Source organism: Ixodes scapularis, unplaced genomic scaffold (assembly GCF_016920785.2).
Source record: "Ixodes scapularis isolate PalLabHiFi unplaced genomic scaffold, ASM1692078v2 PGA_scaffold5__190_contigs__length_132052651, whole genome shotgun sequence".
Taxonomy (NCBI): domain Eukaryota; kingdom Metazoa; phylum Arthropoda; class Arachnida; order Ixodida; family Ixodidae; genus Ixodes; species Ixodes scapularis.
The window spans coordinates 37,773,001-37,786,692 of record NW_024609880.1 but is presented as its reverse complement, the minus strand read 5'-3'; the positions used below and the strand labels follow the sequence as shown (position 1 = coordinate 37,786,692).

Sequence of the window (13,692 nt, the reverse complement as noted above, 5' to 3'; positions counted from 1 at the left end):
TGATGAGCGTCTGCTAGTTGTCAGACAAAAACAACGTACCGCTCGAGTTATTCCGTCTGCCCTCTCTGAAAGGTGAAGTCGAGCTCGCTCGTAAAGACCTGCGCTTCCGAAAGTCGCAGGAAAGGTAAGACATATGCAGACGACGTTGCAAAGGAGCAGACAACGCTCAGATAGGGGGTCGCGATCAGCCAATCAGGGCTCGGTGTTCTGACGCCACCGCTACCCCTTGCGCAAGAGGCAGACGAACTTGCCCTCCGCATTCTTCAGCATTTGGGCATGGTGGTTGCGCTACAATGCGGTACGCTCAAAAACCCCTCGTGTTTGCTCTGCAGGCTTTGCTCGTCCTTATTTTCTGCGCGAAGGATCTATGAACGAAGGAGCTGGAGAACTATGAAGTCTCATAGTTCTCCAGACGCAGAAAATGCCAGCTTCTACGACGTTGCATGGTAAAACTCCGCCAATGCCAGGCTTTCTGCTGAACCACGGCCACATAGCAGTCATCGTTCGAGCCAGCGTCATCTACTACATCACACGAGCTGCCTATACACGAACTCACCTCTGTTACTCACGGCGCGGTGGTGGCGCGTCAGGCGCACTTCCGTTCTGGGGCTGTGGGCGGAAGGCGCCATGTTAGACGTGTATTCCTGCTTTGTTTTCAAAGGAACCAGACAAAAACCTGCCTTCTCGTGAAAACGCCGCGACTGGGGCTGTACCACAAGAGTCGAGAAAGGTTTGAAGTTCAGTTTTTATGTGCTGGTTCGTCCGAGAACATGGAAAGTGCCGTGAAAAGGGAAAACCAGACGCCGCCGCACCACGATTGCTGGGGCGGGAAGCACTTTGGGTCGAAGTCACAGATACTTGTGGTCATCATATTTATTTGTTTTGTCCCAACGTGAACGCCGGAAAACCGTCAAGTTGTACGAACCTCATGCGGACTACGTTCAGTGCGCTTTCAAGTTCAAACGGCCGCGTGATCGTTCAAACTGTCGCCTGCTCTTTCGAACGTTCCTACTTGTCGTCTGCTCTTTTAGACGACACCGGCCTTTAGACCAAATGTTGTCCCGGTACTTGCGATAAGAAGTAAGTGCCGGCCTCAAAAGACTTAAGTTTGAAGATTGGTAAGCAGGCTCGATGTAAACAGCAGATACAAGGAGATGTTGATCATTGTTACCAGTGGCCATCACCGACTTGTTATGCCTGATTCACTTGGTCCGATTATGCTTCCGATGTTCAGTATCGACGTCAATCATTTCAGCTACGGTTCACGCTTTTTCAGCCTGAGGGACGTCGCGATTGAAAATTGCGAGCGAAATCTCATCATGCGAATCGAGCTTTAGCGTACATTCTGCGGCGTCAACGCGGAATGATTCGCCACATGTCACATTATTGACGCGAAGTTTTCCGGTGTAACAAGCCTCGGTAATTTCGCTGAGGCCGCTCAAGTAGTCGAACATCGAAGGAAGACGTAGAATCAAGAATTCGAACGCGAAAAAGGACAGGGGGACCCACACCAAAGCAGACAGCATCGCCTTCCAATGGTTTGTTTATGGGTGACGGCAAGCTTCCTGCCCAAACTCCATCGCGCATGCGCGGCGCCGGTGGCGTCCGCTAGGGGCGCTCCAGTTTGTTTGTAAACATAAGTTGGTGTATATTAGCCGCAACTTCGCACAAACCGCGGTTTGGGCTTGGTGGCTGCACTACAATGCCGTAAGCTCAGGACCTCCTCGTCTTTGCTTTGCAGGTGCGTACTACTATCACCTCGTTTGCCAAAAAGAATAACAATGTCTGTCTAGTGCATCTTCAAGCCCACGCTGCTGTTTAAATTTTTCGCCAGTGTTTTTTAGAGCGCAGCTCTTAGGCGCCCATTCTCGGCTTGAGCGGCGTCGGCGTCGCCGTCGGCGTAACCGCGAGTAACCCTCGTAAGGGTTACGAGGGTTACGAGGGTTACTCTCACGAGGGTGACCACCACGAGGGTTACGAGGGCTACTAACCCTCGTAACCCTCACGAGGGTTACGAGGGTTAGTTACCCTCAAAAGGGTAACCCTCTCGAGGGTTATGAGAGTTACCCTCACGAGGGTTATGAGAGTTACCCTCACGTGGGTCACGAGAGTTACCCTCACGAGGTTCACAAGAGTTGCCCTCACAAGGGTTACTAGGGTTACCCTCGCGAGGGTCACGATGGTTACCCAGGTCACGTGACCCCCGGGGTCACGTGACCTGGGAATACCCCCGAGGTCACGTGACCCACCCGTTGACGTCATCGCCACTGATGACGGCATCAGTGACGTCATTCGTCACCGGCATCCGCATCGTCATCGTCACTGATGTCGTCAGTGACGTCACTGATGACGTCATCGGTATCCACATCGGCATCGTCACTGATGATGTCATCAGAAACGTCACGTGACCCCCCGACGTCACGTGACACCCCAAGGTCACGTGACTCTCACAAGGTCACGTGACACCCCCCCCGGTCACGTGCCCCCCCCCCCCCCCCCCGAGGTCACTTGACCCACACCCCTAGTACCCTTCCCTCCTCCTCAAGAGCTAGCGCTCTAATTCGGCGTTACAGGGAGTTGTAAACAGCTTTCATTTTTTTTTAATGTTGTTAAACAGCTTTTGGTGTCCGCGGACGTTGAGGAGAATCCGGGACCCGACAAGGAAACTCACGTGACTCGTAGCTATTTAACTATCCAGTCTCCCGCACCACGGGCGCAAAAAATCCTTACAGCTTTGGCTAAGGTTAATGCTGGACAATATTTCCTGACGAAGGAGGTAAAAGCTATGAAAACTAGGATATCGGTAACCGACGCGAAATTCAACGACCCATGTAATCGGATGGCTTGGATCAAAAAAGAAACATCCTTCCTTCGAGTCGTCTACGACGAAGTCAGTAGTACCAACTCAATGACCGCCGAGACTGCCAAAATAACTTGCTGATTTGACGGCACGTGTCGACAATGATGAAAATCTTAACACAAACTACAGCACACACAGGAAACGTACACTCACACCGTACAATCACTCCTTTTACACGAAAGGAAAGGAAAAATTCAGTGCGGTTTGTTTGAAATTTTTCTTTCCGTTTCGTGTGTAAGGAGTGAGTGTACGGTTTGAGTGTGCGCTGGCAGTGTGCGCTGTACTGTGTGTTAATATGAGCAACCAACTCGCTCAAGCTGCTACGTTAACAAGATGAAAATCTGTCTCGTCGAGACAATCTCGCTTTTTTTACTTACAAGCAATCCCAGAGTGTCCTGGAAGGGACCGGAGCTACTGATAGGCGTACGTCGCACACGGCATCTTGATATACAGATTGATCCGAATTATCAGCACTCTAATCAAATTAAAAAATCTTGCTCGAAGAAAAACAAATAAACATGCAGATAGTTATACTATTTTGGTCTTTTAAGACAAGAGAGCTATTTTTGGCAAAAGGATTTAGATTTAAGGGCACTGCTGCAGTGTGAGTGAGGATTTTTCACGTGAAACCAGTCCGGCGCGCCATCAACTCTTCTCATTTGCTCGCTCACAATCGTTTCCTTTTAAACTTAGCCACAATCACCTCGTCATTGGCAATGTGCGTTATGCCTTTTACCCTACTGAAGAACGAGTGAAAAACTGCAACAAATATGAAAGCCAGGTCAGTGCATCAACTACCCGTAAATGTGAAAGCGACTACGGTACAAAACCTACTTAGCCTATCTGTTGATTTACTAACAACCAAGGCACAATATTAGAGCGTAAATATATTATTAAATCATCTGTGTTTTTTTCTATGCAGACTATGGTTGTTTCTTTTTATGTATGTTTATATGCGTATGCGAGTTTTGCATACTACTTTGCGTACTTATGTGTCTTATAACCTATGGTGTGTTAAGAAATCAATTTTTTTGGTATTGTGACTCCCCCTACTGTAATGCCCTTCGGGGCGATGTAGGAAATACATAAATACAATAATACCGTAACGTGAAGAAGTATGTGGTCTAATATCTTCGTCCTTACTAAAACATGGCTTTCCCCCAGTTTTGATGACTCAGGGGTATTCCAAGATACTCCTGGGTACAAGCTTTTTCGTAAAGTTCGGACAGCCGGTCGAGGTGGGGGTGTGTTAATTGCAAGCAAAGAGAATTTTGCCTGACATCTTGTCAATGTACCGTCACCCTTTGGGATGCTTTGGAGACGCTGCAGCTCTGCTGCCTCCACAATCCTCGTCGGGGTGTGCTACCGTCCTCCTCCCAGCGACGCTTTATTTCCATCGTATGTCAATAAAGCCTCTCATTTCTGGCCAATAAATTTCCTCGACCCAAGCTTCTGCTCTTCGGTGACTTCAACTACCCTGAAATTCAGTGCTCAGAAATATTAGTGCAATCAGCCTCAAATCCAACCCAATGCTTTCAATTCGTTTACGTTTGCCATACTTTTAATCTCGCGCAGGTTGGGAATCAGCGAGGAAGAACCGCAACTCGTAAACCTAACGTTCTTTACTTTATCCTGACATCCGAACCTGACAGCTTAAAATTAATTAGATTTCTTCGTTAAATCAGCGATCACAGGCTAATGCATGCCACCTTCGGCTTCCCACTTCAAACCCGTATTGACAGTACAAAAATAATTAAACTCTACCGCAAAGTTAATACGATGCAAATAATACATAATTAAGTAATTTCCTTCCATCGTTTGAACATGAATTTGATGGGCGCTCTGCTAACGAGAACTGGGAATTATTCGCAAATAAAATACGCCAACACATTGAACAATACATGCCATCCATAAATACAAAAAAGTAATTTATCTTCACCATAGTACAATGCCAAGCTAAAGCGCTTAAATAATAAAAAAAGGCGAGCATTTCGAAAGACTCGGTTGTCTGGATCAGCGCGACTATGGGACACATATAATCATATTACATTATCACACATATTAGAGTGGGCACGGCGATCCCTCTTGGACAATGCATCCAAAGAATTCGTTCAATTTTATCGTCCAGGTTTCGCTGCTCGGTCCCCTCTTGGTGCCATCTTTCGTCGGAACGGAGACGGAAATGAACATCAGCTGCACGACTGACGATCTACCGCTGGCGACAAGTCTGGCATGCACCCTCACCGCATGGAAATGACGCAGCCGCCAACGTTGCACACTTCCTGCCAGCAGTCTCCTACGGTGCTACTGTATTGCCTTTATTTATTATCGTGTTGCTGTTGTTCTTTTTTTTCTGTCATGTTTTTCTTGTATTTTTCTCAAGCAATGCTCACCCTTGCCTTGGCCAACTTGTAGGTGGCTGGCAGTATCTTCAAATAAATAAATAAATAAAAACAAAGCATGAATACAAACATACAATCAGGGAAACCAAGCGAACCTTTTTTGTTGTATAAAACTCCCGCCAATTCTCGAAGAACCCTCAGAAAATTTAGGAAAGCGATAAATCCCCAGACGCCTGATACGGCGGTAGCCAAAATAGATGAGTCAGGTGCTTGTGTTGATAACAACCAGTGTTCCACCGTTCTTAACAAAGCATTCTGTTTCATATTGCCGCGCGCGCAGCTGGCCAAGTAGGCTGCACGCGCCTGGTATTATGCCTGTCTCTTTCACGAAAAGCCGGGGTTCGACTCCCGGGAGCGACGCACCTTTGGTGTATTCCTGCAATTTAGTGTTCTGGTAAATTCGAGAATCCTGTTCCATGTTCGAGGTCCGAATGCTCTACGCGTCGAGCCTTCTACGCCAATAATTCGAGACGCCCACGCGTGTACATAGGGGCTTCGCGCGGCGAGCCAAAGTCAGATTCGCCTCAGCGTTCGATCCTGCTGTTCCGCCGCCTTCGAGGCCTGCGACACTTTGTTGTTATCCTTTCTTCTTCTTGTTTGAGGCACAAGTACGCCTCATTAAACGTTTCGTTTCTTCAGCTATTCTTTGTTTCATTACCTCTTCATTCGTGACAATATTTACTAAAGAAAATCTTGACACACTACCCTCCATCATCAGCGCTCAGTATCCAATGACGGATCCGATTACTTTTGCTCCCACTGGTATTGTTAACATAACAAAGAAACGTTCCTCCTCAATGGGTATTGACGAAATTAATTCCATGTTCTGAAAAACACTAAAAATATCTGCAGCGCTTTGCTCTCAATGATATTCGTCCGGGCTAATTACACAGGATAGGAAAGTGGGGAGGGTCATTCCTATCTTCAAAAAGGGGACCGGTGCTCACGACATAACTACCGTCCCACTTCGCTAACTTGCGCATCATCCAAAACTATGGAACACAATATTGACTCTCACGCTGCGCGTTTCCTTGAAACTAATAATTTTATTCATACATCGCTACATGCATTCCAAAAAAGGATTCTCATGCGAAACTCAACTTGCCATACTTGCCCATGACATGCACATGAACCTCGATAACAACATACAAACCAATCTAAATTTCTTACATCTTGCAAAAACATTTGACAAGGTTCCTCATCAACGCCTAATGCTCAAACTTTCCCAACTTAACTTAGACCCGCAGATACTAACACAGATTGGTAATTTCCTGCAGGATCGGAAACAATTCGTAAACGTCAGTAATCACTAATCAAACTACGTATCTGTAACCTCCGGCGTCCCCAGGGCACCGTTTCGGGTTCCCTTCTGTTTCCTATTTACATTATTGAACTTCCCTCTTCGGTTTTCTGTAACATCCGCCTATTTGCTGACGATAGTGTTGTATATCGTAACATTACTAATATAGGTTACCAGGTATCTCTTCAAAATTATCTTAATAGTGCTCAAAACTGGTGCGATTTGCGGGAAATTTCATTAAACATTAGTAGATGCACATTAGTTTCCTTTCATCGGCGCTCTAACCCACCAACCTACAACTATTATATATATAAAACCGTAATTCTATCAGCACTAGGCTATAAAAACCTAGGTGTGCACATCGCTAGTAACATATCTTGGGAACTGCATGTTAGGCATGTCGTCTCTGAATCTAACAGATCACTCGGACAACTAAAACGTCACCTCAAACTCCCACTATTAAACATAACACTTGCCACCTATAAAGCACTAATTCACCCAAAGCTAGAGTACGCTGCCGCTATATGGGACCCATCCCAAAATCACTTCAGTCATCAAATGGAAGCAATTCAAACTCGTGCAGTCAGGTTCATTTTTTCTAGCTATTCACATGAAATAAGTTTCACCGGCCTAAATAAACGTGATCAGCTAGGTCACTTCGCCTAAAATATTTTACGCTAACACTCTTTTAGAAATTATATTACGATTTCCAGCCAAGTTCACCGTACATTATGCCATCCACACGAACTCATCGTACCGATCGTCCACTCAACGTTATGCGCACCAAAACTAGGACAGTGACCTAGACTGCTTCAATTTTCCGACGCTCAGCGAAATAATGAAATGACCATCACCGCAGCATCGTTTCCATATCTTATCCTCTTCATTTCAAAGAGGAATTGAGCGAAGTCATTCTCACCGATTCCTCATAGTCGAAAAAGAGGAAATGAAGACAACGAAAGTGTCGTTACGATGTTTTGCTTTTCACTGATTTCAGTTTAACCATGTGTACTATATTGTTCGTTTTTTTACTAATTATACAAACGCGAGTGGTTAAACCTTCTGTAATACCCTCATTGGGGGGGCCTTGAAGGTCAATTGAAATAAATAAATAAAAAATAAATTTCTAAGAACGTCTTGTTCTTAGTTGTAATTTTCAAACTACATGATTACTGGCCGTGACTTGTTAGTAGACATTTTCTGAAGACGGTGAATCCTTTCCATGGCTGCAACTTCGAACCTCAATGTTGTTTCCGGAGTCGTTGAACTACTTTTTTCATTATATATTACTCTGACTTTCTCAGATTCTACTAATCTGTTGGTTTCCAAATTACTTCGTCTACTCCTGTTTCTCAGATCAGAAACTTTCGTTTCAAGCTTTACCGTGGTCAATTCTCAACGCGCTAATTCCCATTGTGCGTCGATAATTGTTGCAGTGAAAATATCAATTTTAGGTATAGATGCTTCAGTAGCACCCAGTCTTTTATTAAGGCATTTGTTAGTTTCAGATAATTGTGATATGCAAGCGGTCATATGTTTCTAGAATTCAAATATATCCTACCATGTGATCGGATATGAATTCTTTTTGACATCCCAGCCCCTTATCAGTACACGTGAATCCCAACGGCAACGGCTGTAGCAACAATTGTTTGAGCGAAAAAAATAATCATCAGAAGTCTCGCATACTAGCATGTCAGCAAAGAGAGGTATCTGAAACATGTCTTCTTCACTGTCGCCTTGCTTCCTGGCGGGTGATCCGCGCATTTATTATATTCTAACCCTGAAGGTTGATGTGGATGTGCCATCCGGATTGCTGATTGGTCGATGAAACACTTGGTTAGAGTTCTCGTCACTGGACACTTTTGAATGACAGGCAGTTTGTTTACTGCGTGTTCTTGAAGGATGTTCGTTCAGCTTCGCAACCCTGCGCGTTCTTTTCAGCCGATAAGCTTTTGTCGGACAGCAGCAGCAGCAGCAGCAGCCAAAAGTACATGTAAGAAAAGAGTGATCTCTAAAAAATGTCTCCTCCGCTGTCGGTTTGACCGCTCATAGGTAGATGTGGTTCATGCCGGAATAAGATATATTTTATTCCACTCCATGAAGAATATGACATAGTGTGTGTTTTCACTGACATAAAATACAAAACAGATTAAATTGCATTTATTATATTTAGTGCATTTCTTTATTATCAGTGACACTGTTTTTCTTTTTTTCAAAGAGGATATCTAGAGCAGAAGTTGAAAATATAGAAACAAACACATTTACAATCCGGAATGAGTGAGTCAGTATGCTTGCCGGGTATTATATGAGAAAAATTGATGTTGCTCGCGGAGCAGATTCCCCAGCTTTCAAGATATATCTCTTAATCAATCTAGGTCGCTGAACACAACGCAATACAGACGATGAATATTCGACATGGTTCAGCACGTCAAAACCTTGTTTTTCCAGCGAAGGGGCCGACACACTTCCAGGTAGGCGTATCTTTATCGTCAGCAAGATAAAGTGACGCCATCCGTAATCTCAATACTTAGAACGTATCAGATAAGAGATAGCAAAATGTGTTGTAGTCGACGCCATGGTACAAAGGTTCCAAAACCACTTTGCATCCCAGAAAGCTTGTCGCATATCTTTCTGGCAACTTGTGGGAGAAGTAAACTGGAGCGTCCTAGGCGGCGAAAGTGAACTTACAAGTTAGACTAGATTTTGGGCGAACTACCGTGATGGCGAATATTTATCCAGACGCTTACGTACAAGGCAATGACTGGATGAAAAAGGAGAACCTCGCCGCATTGACGAAGACTATCTTTCAAAAACCTGCTGCCCAGTGTGAACAGATCCTTGACGTTGGTTGCGGGACGGGGGACTTCACAAGGGATGTGCTGTTGCCCAGTCATCATTCGTGCAGCAAGATTGTAGCTGTTGACGTATCATCAGCCATGGTAGACTACGCGAGAAGAAATCACGGACATTCGCGAATCAGCTACGAGGTCCTCGACGTAACCACGACGGACCTTTCCCTATTTCTGGACAAGCACGGAAAGTTTGACCGGATTTACTCCTTCTTCTGTTTGCACTGGATCAGAGACCAGGAGGCGGCTTTCAAAAATATTGGTAGGCTTTTGAAACAGGATGGCGAATGTCTGCTTTTGTTCTCCGCTCCATTTTTTTTGTACCGGGTATGGCTCGAGATGGCCGGAATGGAACGCTGGAAGGGCATCCTTTGTGTGAGTATGAAATTATGGTTGAAAAAATATAAAAATCGCTAACTATACATTGTCTACGGAAAATGCACATGCAGCTCCTTTTTGGATTGTGTGTAAACTTCTTTCAAACGTGACTAGTTAGCGCTTTGTATGTTTTTATTTCATTGTGAACCATCTTAAATCAAAGTATAAATGTTTAATGATATGCCCGTGAATGCAAATTGAGCTGAACATGTGTCTTTTTGTTTTTCGGAACAGGACCCCAAAGACTTCTTTGCCGATATCTGGCATCGCGATCCGTTGCCAAGCCTGAGCGACCTCGAGAATTCTTTGCGGAACCTGATTATCAACTCAGGAATGACAACCCTCGCCTGCGAGGTTTGCCCAAGTGAAGCTTACTTCCGCAGCGAAGCAGAAGTTCTCGGCAAGTTTATCTCGTTCTAATTGGAAAGCTTACAAAATGTACAGAGAGGACACTTATTGCTGTGCAGAGTTACGCCACTTCGTTATTTTAGATCATTAACTGTGTATCACTAGAAAACATGCCGATGTCCAGTACGCCAGATCTCAAGTGAAGTACGGCTCCATCGTAAGCGAAAGCGTTTTTTTCGACCAACGTGAATATTTGTGCCAATCACAAGTAGAAAAGCCTCTAAAGTCTCGTAATTCAATATCCCTGCAATTCGAGAGTCTGAAGCGGTGAAACATAGCCTCGTTTTTAAAAGATATTATTGCGTGCGTTTGAGCGTTCCGAAATTTCCCTAACATCGTAATTAAAAAAAAAAAAAAAAGAAACGTCATTTTTTATTTTACTTGATGCTGAAAGCTCACACAAATTTGAGTTTTGTAGTTAGGCAATTTTCTGATTTCTCACTATAGGAGAAGTGTATGTGATTTGATATAACTAGAAAATTAAGGTGACCTGCATAAGAAGTAACATTTTTTACAGAGCTGAAGCGCTGATCGATCGGGTGCGTGCGATTCTTCGATGCGTCTGTTTCATTAAAAAAGTTATGTAGCACACTGAGGCTAAGAGAATTCCCCTTCGTCGCTTGGTACTTTGTTCTGCGTTTTCTAGTCGTTTTCTGTTAAGACGGCAATTTACAGTTGTGGCGAAACGGTCTTGATGGACGCTTGGATCGCCGGGCTTGTCCTTCGTTGCTTGAGAAAGCCTTTTGTGTAGTGCATTTTCCAGTCGATCTTCCTTTCACTAGGCGTGAATGGTGATATTCACAGCCGATAGCAACCTTATCTATACAATTGCACTTGTCTAATACTCTTCACTGCTAAGATGTCAGACACGGGTCTATCAGGCGTCTGGAATTCTCGGAACAAGTCTCTGGCAGAGGCAGTAACACCTGTGTCTGAGCGACTCAACTGGGGACTGCTCCTTGCATGATTATAAGTCGGGAATATACTTAAATTATTTCGAGAAGTTCGCGATATATTTATGCTCTGTCATGCGTAGGGTTTAACGTTTCAAAAAGACTGCGGGATCAAAATTAACCATTGGGCTAGTTGGATATACATTGTTAAAATAAAAAAAAAAGCCCAAATGCCAAGGAAAAGAAGAGAGGACAGGACAGGGCGCTCTGCCACTCTTCCTTTCCTTGGTGTTTGCGCTTTTTATTTTTAACAAGACTACGGGATGTCGCGTCCCCTAAAGGCGGGAGTGCAGTGTGTCACCCGGAACGTCGGAGGGGAATTGTGTTGACCTCAGCTTGCAACAAATTTTGCAGAAAAATGAGTTAGGCGTCTTTGATATTACCGCGCGCCATGCAAAGAAGCGTTTAAGCTCATATTGGCCGTGATAGTACAAAGTGTTTCTCCAAACGCAAGTCATATCATTCCTGGGAAAAGTACGCTTCTCAGTGAAAAAGGTAGACGCCGCATTGGCGTCTGCCCAATGGCCTATTCTGAAAAATGAATAACATTCGGTTTAAATAGGTGATTAACTAATTTCAGGTAATTAACATTATAATTACAATATTTTCATAAATCGTTTTAATAACAAATTCTCTAGGTGTCAGCAAAAATAACACTAACTCACAGTTGTTTGTTTTAAATATTTCATATCGTTGTAGTACATGGAGTTTTTGACATCTCTGACAGTGGAAACAATTAGAAATATGCCGATGATTGTCCATGCCAGACACTCAGTTTACTGAAGAACATCGAATAATGCCGGAATACAGTTAACCAGAGTGCATTCATTTTGTTCTGTGGAATACTGCTGGACTTCGAAATAGGGAATGAGATGTATTTCACACGAGGATACTGTTTCCTTTTTTTTTTGTGGCTCCTCGTCTCTTCTGCAATAATATACAATAGACATGTGCAAGGAATCCCTACTTTTTTACAGCGCACCCAATCTGATTTAGGTAAGTTTCATTTTGGTAAATATGGTATATTGTGTTCGTCTGATAAAGCATATTGTGACACTTTACAATATCATCGCCTGCGTATTTAACTTGTATTAAAGCGAGTTTGAGGAGCAAAGAAACCCTGGCAAAGGAGTGCAGTAGTTATAAATAAAGGAGTGAATATAGGAAGCAAAATTGGGATGAATGTTCCCTTCTCGGGTAAGGGTGCAGTATGTTTCACCGCTTCGAGTGCACAACCTAAATAGCTAGATTATTATTACAATGGCTGCGATCTGGAAACCAGTTGATCGCAGTGCTTCCGATGACTTCTGATGGTAACAAAATGTAGAGTTTTAATTTGGAAAGAAAAAAACACGCAGCCGAGACGGTCTCAAATTGTTCCAACTCAAAGGAGGGTAATGGACAGAAAAAAAGTCGTCACTATCAAACACAACCATATAGAGTGCGGTTTGAATGATGCAATCAAGAACGAATATTTTTGCTGTATTAATAACGACCAAGTGTTTTACTACCGCTGTTTACATTTCATGCAGCGTTGGTTCTTCCGGTCGTTACGGTGAAGGCGGGCACAACAGAGAAGGAGACGTCGATCATGAGAAGCGAACTGTCGTCAAGGCTGATGGAGAGCTTCAAGATTACGCCCACGGGTTGTAGCGTCTCCGTTAATCTCTTTCGTTTTTACACTAGAAGGTAAACCGAGAGGCACATACAGACATGGAAAGCAACGTGAAGTATTATAAAGTACCTTTGGAGACTTTAGAGGTCAATGTCAGGACAGGCGCTGTCACTGACCGGCCCGTAAGGCTCAGCCCAACCAGTTAGTTATCTTCGAATCTAGAGCACGTTCTATAGCAAAGCCGAGAACATGGCTGTTAGCCTTTAGGCGCTACATGGCGTCTGTACTCACACGTATCTTTAGAACAAACTTTATTTCATGATGATTCCAATTGTAATATATGAAGTGTTGCCATACCAGCAGAGGCACGCACTGACGCATGGCGTGTAGGATGTATACATACTATAGAAGCCTCGTAACGTTTAACGCGGCAATAATTGTGTCCAGTATGGAAAGGGAAAAAAAAAACAGGACAGTTCTCGACCAGGGTTCAAGATTGCAAGTCAAGTCCACGTAATCCTCATTTCTTCCGACGGGCTTGTTCAACATCGTATGTGGACGTCACTGCGTGTGTACTAACAAAATAAAACATGATTAAAACTTACAAAAACACTTTTTCCATGCTATGAGAGGGTTGCATGAACTTATTGAAAGATTTTGTAGGGAAATCGACGATATTTGAGAGCCCCGGGTTCTCATTCCACGATCCGGCCTTAGGCCCGCGTGCGCAAGTCTGAAGCCGCCTGGCTGCCGACCGGCAGCCATTCCGGTGGTCTACTCTCACCACTCCTTTGCCCATCTTCCTCCCGTACGAGGTGGACAAAGGGAAATTTCCTCTGGCGGGGTCGCCTCTCGGGGTGCGAGGCTGAAGCCGTCAGCGAGGGAGAGAGAGCACGTCCTCAGGACTTTCTCAGGGGACTGTTCGGC

General features: G+C 44.3%; 1 protein-coding gene across 1 annotated transcript; it reads left to right on the top strand.

Moving 5' to 3' along the window:
- The first annotated feature begins 9,153 nt into the window (after nt 1–9,153).
- Nucleotides 9,154–13,389, top strand: LOC115332456 (juvenile hormone acid O-methyltransferase-like). Its single transcript, XM_029994839.3, has 3 exons — nt 9,154–9,786; nt 10,024–10,189; nt 12,683–13,389. Exons 1-3 carry the CDS (start codon nt 9,283–9,285, stop codon nt 12,841–12,843), a joined length of 831 nt encoding a protein of 276 aa, XP_029850699.2. The 5' UTR covers nt 9,154–9,282; the 3' UTR covers nt 12,844–13,389.
- The last annotated feature ends 303 nt before the right edge of the window (nt 13,390–13,692 follow it).

Coding starts and splice junctions, on each gene's coding strand:
- LOC115332456 (XM_029994839.3), top strand. CDS start 9,283: ATGGCGAATATTTATCCAGACGCTTACGTACAAGGCAATGACTGGATG. Junction 9,787..10,023: donor GCTGGAAGGGCATCCTTTGT/GTGAGTATGAAA, acceptor TTTTCGGAACAG/GACCCCAAAGACTTCTTTGC. Junction 10,190..12,682: donor CAGCGAAGCAGAAGTTCTCG/GCAAGTTTATCT, acceptor CATTTCATGCAG/CGTTGGTTCTTCCGGTCGTT.